The sequence below is a fragment of the Lytechinus variegatus genome, chromosome 3, assembly GCF_018143015.1.
Source record: "Lytechinus variegatus isolate NC3 chromosome 3, Lvar_3.0, whole genome shotgun sequence".
NCBI lineage: Eukaryota > Metazoa > Echinodermata > Echinoidea > Temnopleuroida > Toxopneustidae > Lytechinus > Lytechinus variegatus.
In genome coordinates this window covers 1,723,181-1,739,761 of record NC_054742.1, presented here as the reverse complement: position 1 = coordinate 1,739,761, position 16,581 = coordinate 1,723,181, and the positions used below count along the sequence as shown (strand labels likewise).

The following is a 16,581-nucleotide window of genomic DNA, read 5'->3' as shown; positions in this document are numbered from 1 at the left end:
ATCCTTATCAGTGTACATTCTCCCATCTACATCTGATGTTGGAGAACTCTGATCCATTTTGCATGTTTAAAGTACAAATGTTAATAAGGGCTATTCCACGGTTACTCACGTTACATTTGGAGACACCTTGACTCATACTTGGAGCTGTAACTCCATTATTATTGATAGGAACTAAACATCTCCTTATCACAACAAAGTACACAGTCTGACTATCCTTTGTATAAAAACAAAACTTGGGAAATTCTATTGTGCTCCTGGCAAATGTGTCGGTTACTCACGTTACATGATTTGGACCAACCTGTGGAATTGCCCATAACTGTAATAATCCCAGGACAGTGGACACTCTGAAAAAAATGCTTTTTCACATATATGTAGAAATATTGTTGTGCTCTCCTATATTAAGAACAATATCCTGTTTTGCATATCATTTGGAGAGATATTTTCTTTAGGGTTCTTGGAGGGAACAGAAATAACTTGAAGCCTCAATTTATATAGATAAAGGTGAATCTGTAAACAACTAATAATTTCATTTACTGATACATTAACATTGTTTGCTGAGATTAGTTGATGTAACACAATAAAAGTACAAAGAATTGCTGAATACTTATTTCAGACAAATGATTTAAAAAAAAAAGAATCACCAGAAGAAAAACATATTGAGGTATACTATATACACTAAATGTATCTTTATTATACAATATATTCTCTGGAAGATAATGTACAATGTAAATAGTATCAAAATGGATGGCACGATCAAGATGGACTTTTAGAATATGTGGACGGATCATGCAATATTTATTAAAATAGGCTAATCTCCATATAATAACTATGTATCTCCCTGGCTTGGTTAAGGGTCTCTTGTCATTTTTTTTTTTGGGGGGGAAATATCTTGCAAAATACAATAATATATGAATGTCTAATTTTTTGTTACAATTTTAAGGTGATTTCCTTTTCATTTTGAATACAACTTTGCAATGTGTAGTATTTCATAACTTGCTTGTTTTAGTCTTATTGTCACATTGGATCCATTGTTTGTATGCATATACTTAGGTGAAATTTAAGAACTAAATTCACAAATGAGGCTCAAACATCCAACCTAGTTGGTTGAAGCTCTTGAATAATCATAGAGAGAAAGAGACATTGCCCATATTCATTCTTACATAGAAATGTATTGGATCAGTGAACAGGAGAGTTTTAAGCCATTTTAAACTTTGGCCTGAAAGAAAAAAACAAACGAAATAAAATGAAATCATTCCAATTTAAGATTTTCAGCTGGATATTTAATCAGACCACCCAACTTCTGTTATGCAGGGTTCCATTGCATAAAATTATTATTATGTCCACTTTACCAATATGGTAACTATCATGGATACCTTGATTTTAATTGGAAGCTGAGCTTTTGTCACCACGGTAGAGCCTACAAGAATGCAACAGAAAATTTATCTGTTGAAGTTTTAAAAAGTGGATTCCCTTTTCATCTTAAATAAATTATATCTCTGTGATATATAGTATTTTATAAAACCTTGCTTGTTTTGAGTCTCTTTATTTGTATGAAAAATATGAGTTACTGCTATCACTCAATGCCTCTTGTTTGCAACTCAAGCTACTGGTAAAACACAACAAAATGATAAATGATGACAGGAAAAGTTGATGTGATGTTTTAGTTACAGTGACCTTTAAGCTGATATGATGGAGATAGCACTATCTAAAAGAGGGGGGGGGGGGGCACTCCACAGAGATTTAAATCTAACTGAAATTCCAAGTAGCATTGGTGAGATCATATGGTCAGATTATGCAAACTTAAATCATTGTGAAATGCCCCCCCCCCTTCCTGGTTTGCCAGAGTCAGTTGCATAGATGGGTAACCCCACAATATAAGGGACACCGAGCTCAAAATTTGAGTCGTACTGTGCCATTGTTGGTCAAACCAAATAGGTACCGTATATGAAATAACAATCGTCTTTATGTTGTAAACAAACATTAAAACTTGTCACTTTTAGCTCATCCGGCCCGAAGGGCAAGATCAGCTTATGCCGGGACGTGGCATCCGTCTGTCATCCGTCCACAATTTCAAAATGCTACTACTTCGCCATTTCAAGTCCGATTTAAATTCTGTTTGCTTTATATGATAGCACTAGGTGGGGGATTCGAAATTTCTACACAGAATTTTGAAATTCATTAAATATGCTAATTTATGCGCATTTTTCAAAATTCACAAAAAATGCTTCTTTGTTGATCGATTTTGATTTTTTTTCTTCCATCTGGTAGAGCTTCATGAGGTTCACCAATCTTCACAGAATTTTGAAATTTTGACTAGAACGATTTTTATGCTTATTTATGGGAAATTGATTTATTCATATTTTTAAAAATTCACATAAAATGCTTTTTCTTCTTTAATTGTTGACCGATTTTTACTTTTTTTCTTCTTCCATTTTGTAGAACTTTATGAGGTTCACCAAACTTCTACACAGAATTACAAAGAAATGTTTTTTCTTCTTCATTTGTTGATCAATTTCAATTTTGTTTGCTTTATATAATAGCTCCAGGTAGTGATACAAAAATTTCAACATCTAGAATTTTGAAACTCATTAAATATGCTAATTCATTTATATATTTTCAAAACTCACAAAAATTACTTATTTTTTGTTGATTGATTTTGGTTATTGTTGTTCCATCTGAGAGCTACATTGGGTTCACCAAGGTTCTACACAGAGTTAAGAAACTTGACTAGATAGTTATTAATACTTAATTCATATGAAATTTATTCATAGATCACAAAAAAATGCTATGTCATTTCTTCATCAATTTCAATTCTATATCCGCAATTTATGTCACCAATATAATTCACTACAGTGTCAACTGGGCTGAAATTAAAATTGTGTTAAATTTTGTTGAAGGGTGCCGAATGAGCTCCACATCATTGATGTGCTAGATTTTCACCTAAATTTTGTAAATTGATTTTAATGGATTATTTCAAATAGATTTTGCATTTGCTCCTGCGGAAAATCCAGATATTGAGCTGAACATAAAACCTAACCTCAGACCTTACCCTAATCCTCATCATCGTTTCTTTCTGAACCATAAATTCCAATCACAACCCTAATCTAATATCTATAGCAGAGGAGCTGTCAATGTTTTTCTTCCCTATTTGTAATATCAAAAGTAATGAAAAGCTGAAGGAAGTGTTTGAAAAAAAGGTCTAAAGACTAAATTTTGAGTAACTTTACATTAAGATTTGTATTCAAATAATACAACTGAAACATCGACATTACACAAATTGTAACTTTCACAAAGAGGGAAATAGTTTGTACAAAACACCATACTGATCTTGTTTGCATTCATTCAAACATTTGCAAAATGAGAAGACAAAAAATATACATGGATTGTAAATATGAATTTTACATATTGATATACAGACATGCTTGAAATGTGATTGAGTTGAAACTCTACAAATAATTGTGAGATTCAGTGTAATACCCATTGATGCAACAAAGCAAACTAGTCTGCGTAGTGATATACCAACAAACAATTCAAAGATACATATAATATCAAAAGAAGTAGAATATTTGTTAGCACACATCTTACTTGTGGCCAATCCAACACAGAACTGATCTGGCAAGTGACTAGTTTGAAATACATCTATACTATGACAGCACACTGAAGGAAAATAATAACAGCTGAATTTATTTAGCACTTCTTGCCAGAGGATACAAAAAATATGTCCGTATGTCTGAAAAAATATATCTAGCATTATTATTCATATCAACTACAATGGTTAAAAAAGAAAATCCAGGAAGTTCTATGACATGTGAATGAAGTGATCAAATTTACAAGATTAAATTTACATGCATCTTAACCCTGTGTGAGAGATTTGCATTCATGTACAAGATAAACAATGTCCCAAGAAGTGGAATATATAAAATGATGGAAGCAAAAGTAATTTTAATGACTTTTAACATGTTGAATTTGAAATTATCTTGGGGAAAATGTGGTCCAGGAAGATCGGTGCCCTGTACATAAATAGATCCAGGGGAAGTGCTAAGATATTGGTAGTATAATTTTTTCACCATTGAATTAATCATACAGATATAGTAAAGTTACATTGACTGGATCTCTCCTTTTAATTTTTTTCTGCCTCCCCCCCCCCCTTATCTTTCCCTCAATTTTTGCTGCCCCTGAATAAATCAATCCAAGTTTCATCATTCAATCTTAACCTATGGGACATGGTTTATTAATCTTAAGATATGATTTAATCTCTTATATCATGTAGTACTGGGCCCCATCTAACAAAGAGTTTTAATTGATCCAATCAATCTCAACTCAAGTATATGAAAATCCATCAATGTCATAAATTTTTCTACAGGAAATTTGCTCAATGTCCTATAAAAACTAAGAGAAGCATACTGAACTGTCAAGAAAACAATTGAACAAATATGTAATTTTAGATGTTGACAAAGCTGGATTTCCATAGTTGCGACTCTTTGAAAGACAGGACCATGCTGTTCTTTCCTAAACTATTCTTTGTAAATTCTCTTCATCTTTTTATACAATATCTATCTTGTTTGTTGTCACCTGTTTGGCACCCTTACCATTCTCATTCACATTACAAGCATCCACACTAATATATATCTATGAGTTAAATGAAGAGTTTCACAAAATAACACAAGTCTTTGATTGTGGTGGAGGAGGTGAAGCAGGTCCTTTCTTTTTTCCTGCAATGCTTGGTCCATTGACATTTCCACCTGATTTTTGCTCCCGCACCATACGAAGTGTGTCTTCATCCAACATATTCTCCAAGATCTGAACCTCATGCGTTACTTCACGAAGCTCTTTCTCCATCTTGGCTAACCGGGTGTCTTTCGCCTGATCATCCTTGGCGAATCGCTTGAGGCGTAGCTGCATATCTTTCACCCGTTGGTCACTTTCTTCTTTCTCTTGCAGATTCTATATGATTGGGAAGGTAAAATCAAAATTGCTCTTTAAAAAAAGGTAATTCCATTGTCTAATTGAAATGAAACAAACTATCACTAAGCACTGGATAACTAATCATAACCTTATGTTTGCTTTCAATAAAAACTTATTGTCACTGATGGTTAGAGTGATGGTGATTATGATTATAGTGGTAGTAACAGTCATGTTGATGCTGATTTTGATGCTGATTGATGATTATAACAGGGCTATCAACAATAGCAAAAGTTTAAGTGTTTACTGATGGTAGCTTCATGAATATGCACTGTTAATACGTGATAGCCATGCTACCATTATCACCCCTGCATCATTCAATAGCCATTCATCTTTTAAAAAGGTGAAAAGTGACAATAATTATAAGGTCTTCAAAAACTTGCTGTGGCTGGATTTAAACCCAGTCACCCTGTATGCAGGATAATTGGGATACACCCACTATGCAATGACGTACATGTAGCTGTATAAAACCTCAACATACCAGTTTGTAGCTGACAAAAATTATACATATACAGAGTATGAATAATGGCATCACAACTGAGATTCAAAAAATTATTTTTTAGTAAATCCTTTACTTAAATGTCAACTTTGTAATAACAATGGTGGTGATGATGACGATAATATAGTTAAGCAAGTATATGAATATATACTCTACTGTGCTTACCTCTGCAAGTTTCTCTCTGAGGTATTTTTCGGTATCTTGCTGTTGACTGACTTCCCGAGCAAGGTAAGCTGCTTGGATTTTTATTCCTTCCTTTCGCCCTTCTTTAATTCCCTCTATCTCTTCCTCAAGCTCTTTAACTCTTCCCTTCAAGTGATCATTTTCCAACTTCACAGAGTCTAACTCAGAGAGTTCCACTTGTTCTGTACTTTCTCCAGAGTTTGGAGAAACATCACTAGTATTCGTGTTTGCAATGGTGTCTTCTGGTTTTGATTCAGCATTGTCCTTAGCACATTCATTATTCATGTCCTCAACATTCCCTGACGTAGGTTCATTCCCTACATTCTCATTTGATGCTTCTGTTGTTGGGTTCTCAGTTTCTTGAGGGGTGTCATCTGCATTCGATTGTGTCTCCCTGGTATCACTTTCTGGAACATCAGTTGTTGGTTCTGACTCTGTGCTTTGTGCTGGTTGCTCATCTTTAACATTGTCTTTGGCATTTTCACCCTCATCTGCACCAGTGTCTGCAACATTTTCGCTCTCATTCTCTGAGATTTTTTGGTCAACAGAACCCACTTCATCTGTTTTTTCTTCATCCTTGGCACTGTCTTCAGTTACTGCCACACCATCTTCCTTTGCTGGCTCTTTGGCCTCTTCACCCTCAACAACATCCCCCATGTCATTTTCCTTCTGCTCTGTATCATTTGGCTGTGCTTGTGCTTCATCATCCTGTCCTCCAGGTTCAACATCCTCCTGTTTAACAGCTTCAGTCTCCCCTGTCTCTGGTGCAGGCTCACCTTTCTCCTCCTCAGTGGTAGGAGGAGTTTCCTGCTGGGCACTTTGCTCTGCTTCACCATCTGCAGGTGTATCTTCCGCTTTGATTGTTCCGTCAACTGCATCCTCCTTGTTCTCAGTATTCTCTTCACCGGATGGTCCTACATTCTTTTCATCCACTGGTGCAGCATTGTCTGTTGGTGGAGCATCTTCTAGTTTTGATGTTTCACCATCCTCATTTCCTGGTTCTGTTTGAGTCTCACTCTTTGATTGGCCTTTTGATGCATCCTCCTCTTCTGCATTGCTATGGGGGGTATCTGGCTTGCTTTCAGTCACTGTCACATCCGGTGCTCCATCTGTACCCTCGGGAGACTGAGGTGTGCTGATCGATGGTGCTGAATCATCATCTGCAGCTCCAGACATCTTGAAAGGATCCTGGTAGGAAAGTAAACAAGAAATGATCAATATCTAAAGTCCAAAACACATTATAGCCCATATCCTGGATAATGGAGATTCACAACGCTTGACAAGAAATTTTCATAAAACATGATAAAGGAAGGCCATTTGGATGTTTCTGAAGTAGGCCAATACAATTATTGCATCAAGTGTACTGCATATATACAGGCAAAATAATAGTGAAAACAGAAATGGAAAACAACCCCCCCCCCCAACACAACATAATTTTTCAAAAATGCATTATGAAAGATGGAATAGCATGAATCCAATACAATCAGATAAGCTCATAAAATTGAAACTTGATATTACACAAATGACCAACTTAGTATCATGATACATGTATTTTCTTGTGGTTGCGCATCAATGAATATTAGTGTTATAAACTACTGGCCAAAGTCAAAGTCATCCGAAAAACGCAAACCTTATATTGCTGTATTCCATTTATATCAATAACGTTTTTATCATTTTTTTTTCACATTCAATTCGGTTTTATTGAACGATACTCATCAAAAAGTCCAAAGACTAACAATGTGAGTTTACATTTTAAGAATACATAAGAATAAATATAAAGAAATAAGTAAATACATAACATAATTTTGAAAGTGAAAGCCTGGCACTATTCATTCCAGAAGAGCAGAAAATAACCAGACCCAGTCATAGATATTTTTCTTTTACAAAAAGGGCTCTCAAAATTCAGGAGTTTGGGATTATTGGCGAAAGAAATTATGAAGCTGTTTCATTATCCCCCCCCATCCAAAAAAATAAAGATTTTGTTTGTACTTATCCAAAGAAATAATGCACATAATCTGCCAATAAGAGGTCGGAGCAGCACTGACAGGGCTCCGAGAAGCTACATTAATTTATTTGTGCCGTTGCCAAGAAAGATTTCGCCATGTGAGACGTTTTCATACAATTATATTCCACGATATGTAATGAGTATTGTAGTCGTTTTCTTGAGGTGAAAACTAGTTAGCGTTTTCGTTGACACATTTATATTTTGCTGCATAATCACGACCCCTGATTTTAATACAAAACCACCTTAATAACGGCAGAGCAAACTTTAAAAAACCCCTTTTATAAAGTCCATCCGCCCGCAGGTTGCTCCACCAATTTATTTTGCCATTTTCATTTGAAACAGTATTAATTGAAACCTGTGTAAGTATTTTGTAGAAGACTATGACACGGCTCAATGATATTCCTCACTTATAATCAATTCCCAATGACACTTTTACCCTTGTTTTGTTTACCCCGTTTTTTCTCCATTTGTTACAAAATAAAGTCTGGCCACCTTCTTCTCTCATTTGTCAGGGGCCGCGGAAGTAGGGGCTGGGGGGCTTCACCCCCCCCCCCACCTTTTTCCAAAACCGTGTACAAAAACGTAAAAGTGATTATGATTGGGATTTTTACATGGTCAGCGGTTAGCCCCCCCCCCCTTTAAAACCGTTCCACGGCCCCTGTTTGTGAAAAAATGAAATTTACAATCCTGACAATAGGCATTTTAAAGTCTACATTTTTTCTAGAGTAAGCTATTTGATTTTGGCAAGTCAGTATGTAAGCACCACCCGATGGTTCCATGCAATTGCACGTGTATGTTATTCACATTATGATATCTATGCAATTTTCTAATGCCTATCTTGTTGGCGGGAATACAATGCTGATTATTCTTGATGGCTTTGTGTACTATGCATGTTCAGCGATGGTGAAAATTAGATTAATTGGCTCGATGATGATTCGCATGTCATTAGTGGTTTTTCATTGATTATGGTACTGTGCCGATCTGAAAATATTGGTGAAGATTAAAATATAAAGGAAGTCTATCTTCCGCAGTAGATGGTATCTTAAATTAATTTCTTATCATGGCATGTTATTTTGCCTTATATAACAAGCTTATTGTGCTTCGAAACTTAGCAAACATTGCTCACGTCACAGACCCACAAACAAGACGAGATCACTGTGCATATATTGTACTTCGTTATAATAGAACCCACACAAAAAAAAACGTGAGTGGGTAAACTACTTCAAAGGCTTCTCTTAATCATACTGATTTGAGCTTGTTCTGCTATATGAAACATACTTCAGTTGCTTCATCGTCATGATAGGCACTTTATAAACTGATCTCATAAACATCAATTTAGATGTCGAGGCTAACATAAAAATACCCCTATTCATGGGTTGATAACTAGGAGACAAGCAAACAAACTGCAGCTAAAAATATAGCAGTTAGATAACTCGTAGAGATGGAAATGTATAGGTCTACTATAACATGCGTTCGTTCTTAAACAACAAAGTATGAATTCAAATATAAGATTTTAAACACTTGTTTAAACTGTTTAAACCACTACTATGCGATTAAAATAGAAAACAGCGTTGTTTTAATTATTTTAACAGTGTAACTTAGACGATCGAACTAACACCGAATAAAACACTGAAACAAATGTTTTCAGCTCTATATAGAGGAGGAAATAAAGACGTTGTCATGATTGTGGCAGTCAATTTAATTTTAAGATCCTTTGTCAACTTCGAAGGGTCACGAAATCTTTCACCCAACTTCTAAAAACAACCATCAAAGTCCTCCAAAGTAATAACAGTTTGGTACAAACATCGTCTTCATGCATGCATGCGGTGGCTGAAATTTGAAACTATTTTGTTTATTAACTCCATGACGACCAAATAACAGAAATAGCAGATAAACTTAACATGAAGTATTATAGAAGGAGTGCAATACATGCATCGTTGGCTTGCAGGGATATATCATAGGCATATATTCTTGACATTGGTAGGCATAAAGTTGATGACTTCCATCGCTTTCTGGGCTCTCATCTTTCTTTCACATTTAATTTTCTCTTACTATAAATCCCCAAATCGACTGGAAGTACATGTACAATATGTGTGTGAAAGAAATGGATGAAGAGAACAAAGGTAGGCGTAGCTTAAATCGAAGTTCCCCAGAGCTATCTACCCTTTTTAGAAAAATTGGTGATGCCGAAAAATGTCTCTGCCGGGAATCAAACCCGGGCCCCAGCTTTGAACGCCGGTGCCTTAACCACTAGACCACAGAGACGGTATAGTGGCTAAGGTAACCCTGATCCGATTGACCGTCAGATGGACAGACTTTCGACACCATACCATATTATAATTTCCTTTGTCGGGTGAAGTTGGGTTTTGAACAATATATATATATATATATGTGTGTGTGTGTGTGTCTGTGTGTGTGTGTATATATATGTATATATAGTGCATATGAGGGCGTATGAGTGGACGTGTGCGCATTACTATTTCTGTTTTAATTATCTACACTTTACTGAACATTTATCTAAATCTCTCAAATTATAGAAAAACCATGCAGCTTGAATCATATTATAGGCTTATTATGAGGGAATCGTTCCACGACAAAATTCAATTTAAATCGGTTATGAGAATGGCCTCGTATGATACAAAGATAAATGATTAAGCTGGTGTATTAATGAAATAATATGAAAATGTGTGGTCCGAATTCTCGACGCACTAGACTTTATCATTGCAAAAACTGCAGAGGGTTTCCGCTGTAATATTGTTTAATAATATGTTTATTGAAGACAACTCAATCTATATTCGCCTGTTCTATTATAATAGAACGGTGAATTATTTGACTCTAAACTTTGCAACATGCACGCCACAAAAAGTGCCAATAATTCTAAATGTCCAGTGTGATTTCAAGTGTTCTCATTTCAAATAAAATCAAATGACCATCACGATTTTTCAAAACCCAAATCACAATATTTGAGATTTGTTCGATGAAAGGGTACATGTAGGTGTGAATTTTATCATATTAAATAACACAAATAGTAGTCCGATGACAAAAGATTCTCTTACTTGTTACTATAGCCCATGCAGGGGAGCGTTTCATGAAAAATTAGTTTGCAGTGTTATTTTGTTCTCAACCAATCAGAGGCAAGGATTTTAACGTCCGAAGTCGGTGAGAATCAATTATTTTTTTGGCCACAAAACGCTTCCTCCCCAGTCCCCCTTTCATGAAATGAGGAAAACTGAGAAAATACATAAATGTATAATGAAATATTTGGTATATGAATCTCGATCGGAACAAAAATGCTGAAGTCCCATCATCTGAGCAACTTCCTAGATTTCGGATAAAATGAATGATTAATGGTAACTTAATCTGATTTTCATGAAAGCGTAAACTGTTAACCATTTCCAACTTTCTGAGAAAATAACTCTTTTGTGGATTTCATATTGCATACATGAGAAATATATGGGAGGGGGCTGGCATGTGACATTATAAAATAGAACCTTGTGTGTTCACAAGTCATAAATATGTTATGCTTTAGTTATTTTCGCTAAACCTTTACTTTATGTTTCTCTCTTTTTCTGCAAATGTCAATATTATTTGACGTCAAATTGATTATCATTCATTTTGCATGCATGGAAAATTAAATTGTGTGAATAATAAACCAGCTATAAGTTTGTCACTTTAGTTTTCATTACTTTAAAAATCAGACACAGTGGTATGACGGACCTGTGCCAGTTTACCTAGGGTATGAAAAGCAATACCATGAAAATTAATATATACAATAATAAACTACGATAATTTTGCCCGACCCCAAGCCACTTTCGTGAAAAGTTTCTTTGGGGGGCAGCTGCCCCTATGCCGACCAATTCCATAATGGTCGTCTATCACTGCAGTTTGTAAAAAAAAAAAGATGGCAATGAACAATATTTTCCTCGAAAAATTCTAAAGACCCACTTTAGAAATGTATATTCTTCCCCTTTCGCGACATGAAGGGAGAAAAGGGAAAAGGGAAAACTTGATACTATTTTTTCTCAAACATTATAATTTTATGTCAAAATCAATCACACAATTACATTTTCATATTTATTTTTAAATTCTGCCCCACATATGCGACGCTGTCCCTAAAGATCATACGCTATTGCTTTTCTTCAGTTTAACTGATTCTCATACGACAGGTTGATAATAAGAAGCAGTGCTTGTAATGTAGTAGTAGTAGTAGTGGTAGTAGTGGTAGTAGTAGTAGTAGTATGAAGTAGTAGCAGCAGTTTTATATAGCACTGCTTTTCTTCCTGAAGTTAAACTGATTCTTATGAGAGGTTGATAACATAAAAATTATGTAGGAAGCAGTGGTAGTCATTGAATAGTAGTAGTAGTAGTAGAGGTAATAGTAATAGTAGTAGTAGTTATGGAAGCTTAAAAGTGCCACCGAGATGTTGAGATAATTATCTCGGGAAGTCGACATCTTGATAGCAAAAGATAAGATGACGAGATCCCAGATCTCATCATGTCGACATCTTTTAGAAGAGATGATGAGATGACAAGATCCCGGATCTCATCATGTCAACATCTTTTAGAAGAGATGATGAGATGACAAGATCCCGGATCTCATCATATTGACATCTTTTAGAAGAGATGATGAGATGACAAGATCCCGGATCTCGTCATGTCGTCATATTTTAGAAGAGATGACGAGATGACAAGATCCCGGATCTCATCTTGTCAACATCTTGTAGAATAGACGATGAGATGACAAGATCCAGGATCTCATCATGTCAACATCTTGTAGATGAGATGATCAGATGACAAGATCCCGGATCTCATCATGTCGACATCTTTTAGAAGAGATGATCAGATGACAAGATCCCGGATCTCGTCATGTTGACATCTTTTAGAAGAAATGGTCAGATGACAAGATCTTCGATCCATGATCATGTCATCTAATCATCTCTTCTTAAAGATGTAGACATGACGAGTTACGAGATCATGACATCTGATCATCTCTTCCACTGGATGTAGACATGACGAGATCCAAGATCTCGTCATCTGATCATCTCTTCTACAAGATGTCAACATGATGAGATCCGAGATCTCGTCATCTCATCATCTCTTCTAAAAGATGTTGACATGATAAGTTCCAGGATCTTGTCATCTCATCATCTCTTCTACAAGATGTCAACATGATGAGATCCGAGATCTCGTCATCTCATCATCTCTTCTAAAAGATGTTGACATGATAAGTTCCAGGATCTTGTCATCTCATCATCTCTTCTAAAAGATGTTGACATGATGAGATCCGGGATCTTGTCATCTCATCATCTCTTCTACAAGATGTCAACATGATGAGATCCGGGATCTTGTCATCTCATCATCTCTTCTTAAAGATGTTGACATGATGAGATCCAGGATCTTGTCATCTCATCATCTCTTCTTAAAGATGTTGACATGATGAGATCTGGGATCTCGTCATCTTAACTTTTGCTATCAAGATGTCGACTTCCCGAGATAATTATCTCAACATCTCGGTGGCACTTTTAAGCTTCCATAAGTAGTAGTAGTAGTAGTAGTAGTAGTATAAAAGTAGAAGCAGTAGTAGTAGTAGTAGTAGTAGTAGTAGTAGTAGTAGTAGTAGTAGTAGTAGTATAAAAGTAGAAGCAGTAGTAGTAGTAGTAGTAGTAGTAATGGAAGTAGTAGCAGCAGTTTTATATAGCACTGCTTTTCTTCCTGAAGTTAAACTGATTCTTATGAGAGGTTGATAATATATGTAGGAAGCAGTGGTCATTGATGTATAGTAATAGTAGTAGGAGTAGAAGTAATAGTAGTAGTAGTAGTAGCAGTAGTAGTAGTAGTAGTATAGTAGTAGTATAAAAGTAGAAGCAGTAGTAGTAGTTGTAGTAGTAGTAGTAGTCTAGTAGTGCATGCATAAAATTGCATTAAATATAATAATCTGTGCCGCCTATTCATATTAATAAAAGTGCTTTAAATGTCCAGTTTTCAGGCCTTATTATCAACAAAGTCTGTGCACTCATTGGGATTATTAGATTAATAAAGAAGATAAAAATATTTTCTTGAATTAAATATTCCTAATAACTGAAATGTCCCCTTTTCAGAATGGAATATCGCAAGTTTCATCTCGCGTTTAGGAATAGTCATCATTTTCATATGATGACACAATGTCCTTAGATTGTCACGGCGGTACTGGGTCAAAATGATAATAAAAAAATATCAAGGTCGCGCTTCGCGCTCACATCTTTTATTAAGTGTGATTCACATTCACTTTACAATTCTCCTATATAGTGCTTGAAATAGGGCTGAAATTGACCCTTTCTTAGGTCGGAATATCAAATATTTTCAGCTCGCGCTTCGCGCTCGTATTATTGATTTTAAAACATTTTAAAAATCGTATTCAGAATGCCCAGATTCTAGGTCTAAATCTAAAATACGTGCACGCATATTTATTGAGATACGTAGCTTGTTCTTTATCTAAAACGTGCTTAAATTATCCGTTTCAGAGGAGAATATCAAAAATTTCTGCTTGCGCTCTGCACTTGCATCATTAATGTGGGAAGATAGCCAATTACCCATCATTTTCATAATCCTCGAAACATGAATAAAGTGTCCCGTTTTGAGGTCTGAAATCTTTTTTTGCTGCTCGCGCTTCGCGATTGCATCGATTGTTTATACACATACCCGCTCATGATTACAAAAAGTGCTTAGAATGGCCCTTTTTAGGTCGGAATGTCAAAAAATTTCGCTGTAATTTAATTGTCGAAAGATCCTCTTCATGGCTAACTGCAAAAAAGACTTAACAGGTCACTTTCAGATAACCTGGGTTTGGTTTATAACTTCCTGCTCGTGCTTCGCACTCGCGGTGATTATCTATTACATACTCAGCTTGTTCAGGATCACAAACATTGCCCAGAATGTTCAATTTCCAGGACAAAATATATGAAATTTCCAAAACAATATTGGCTCGCGCTTCGTTTATGAGATTATCGCATTTTATGTAGTTTTATAAGAATAAAGCTAAACAGTGGCTGTAGGACTACCCCTTTCAAAGAAACAAACAAAAAATCAACTTTGAGCGGCCGATCGGAGAAAATATGGTTGAAAAAATTTGGCCCATCCCCCCCCCCTATAGGCAAAGGGCTGGATATGCCCCTGGTAATAGTTGTAGTAGAAGTAGTAGTAGTAGTAGTAGTAGTAGTAGTAGTAGTAGTAGTAGTAGTAGTGGTAGTAGTAGTAGTAGTAGTATAGTAGTAGTAGTAGAGAAGAAGTAGTATGGCACTGCTTTTCTTCAGTTCACCTGGGGAGCGTTTCATGAAAGGACTTGTCAGACGATTTATCCGACAAGTCCCATTTTATCCGACAGTTACCATAGAACACTGCCTCTCAGCCAATCGAAATCATGGAAAGATGTCAGATCTGACAACTTGTCGGATGAAAATATTGATGAAACGCTCCCCTGATTCTTATGAAAGGTTGAGAATATGAAAGGAGCAGTAGGAGTAGTAGTATAGTGGTACCCGGAGGTATACGCGGTCGTGCATGGTGGACGTTGGAACTGCATATCACAAAATTCTCTGAAACATTAAAAAAAAAACTAGTTATTATCCAAATCGTCAGTCGATATTATTTTACAGTTCAGCTATTTAATTAGAGGCATGCATGGAGCTGACTTCTATTAGCTGCTGGGGCTGCTGTCTAGCTGCACTGAACTTAAAAACTATTGTCATAAACAGCAATAACGGTGTATACTATAACGTGGCATATCTTAGCGTCTGCTAACGATATCGCGACGGGCATGGTATTTTTCTTATATCTTACCTATTAAAATGCATAGTTAGATCTGCAGCCAAGTTTCCAGGTCTCATCAAGGAGCTTCAAACACAGCTCTATCTTTCACATACACACAAAAAAAATAGTACTATATATCTTTGAGAAATGAGAATACTGAAATGAATGAATATGACACTCACCTGATTTATGTTGGTGATTTGACACTTAGAAACAGAGGTTATGAATTAATTACAATCCAACTTTTTTTATCTCCAATTCATAATGGATGATGATACAGTCAAGTTCTTTTTCTTGGTTTGTCTTTCTGTCCCAGTGTGAATCAATTAAACATCAGTCGAATCATCAACAACAACAGGGAGCTCGACGAGATTCATGCCATGGAGACAGTCACAAATATTCCAAGTTGATCGAAGTTGATTTCGCTCAGAATTACGGTTCCTTGTGAATTTGTTTCTTTTGGGATCAACATACATGACATCCTTAAAACATATTTCCTAAAGTCCAACCTCGTAAACCGCTGAGTATGATTTAAACAATAAAAAGTCAGTGTTTGGTCGCATACCACCACGAGATATATTTGGACGGATTGTGAACTACTGGTGTGTGTTTTGTGAGCAAGTTCGCATTTACAACGGGTTCGTCATGGCCCAATGACCTTATCTAGAGGGTGCCGTATACACTCTCAAGGGGTCATAGTCTGGGGTTTCATTGTTTAGCCTGTTACCATGGTCACGGCTATTCGCCTGCATAGCCCGGTGTCATATTACAAGCCGTTTATATCACATGGATATTATATACACATATATTTTTTCTCATTTCTTTTAATGAAAAAGCATCGAAAATGAAACAAATTTATACAAATTATAATGCAAAACATATTGTTCAATACATAGTAAAATGAGCGATATTCTTTCAGTTTTCCCACCCTCATTTCAGGAATCACTCGCTCTCAATTTTGTGGTCCTATGAAATATGATTCGGAATTGAATGATAATTTCGTTTCATATATAGTGCTTGCAATCAAGCAGGTCAAACTGTTCTTCGTTCAAACTCGACATCGGGCTCGACATCAATGATTTTTTTTTTGGTTAAAGATTGCAGTGTATATAGAGAATAGTGAAAAGTTTGGCAAATAACCCAAGGC

General features: G+C 35.8%; 1 protein-coding gene across 1 annotated transcript; it reads right to left on the bottom strand.

Moving 5' to 3' along the window:
- Nucleotides 1-4,401: 4,401 nt before the first annotated feature.
- LOC121409947 (dentin sialophosphoprotein-like) lies at nt 4,402-16,091 on the bottom strand. Its single transcript, XM_041601740.1, has 3 exons — nt 15,617-16,091; nt 5,627-6,832; nt 4,402-4,944 (listed from the first exon to the last, which is right to left on the bottom strand). Exons 2-3 carry the CDS (start codon nt 6,818-6,820, stop codon nt 4,651-4,653), a joined length of 1,488 nt encoding a protein of 495 aa, XP_041457674.1. The 5' UTR covers nt 6,821-6,832; nt 15,617-16,091; the 3' UTR covers nt 4,402-4,650.
- Between the last annotated feature and the right edge of the window lie 490 nt (nt 16,092-16,581).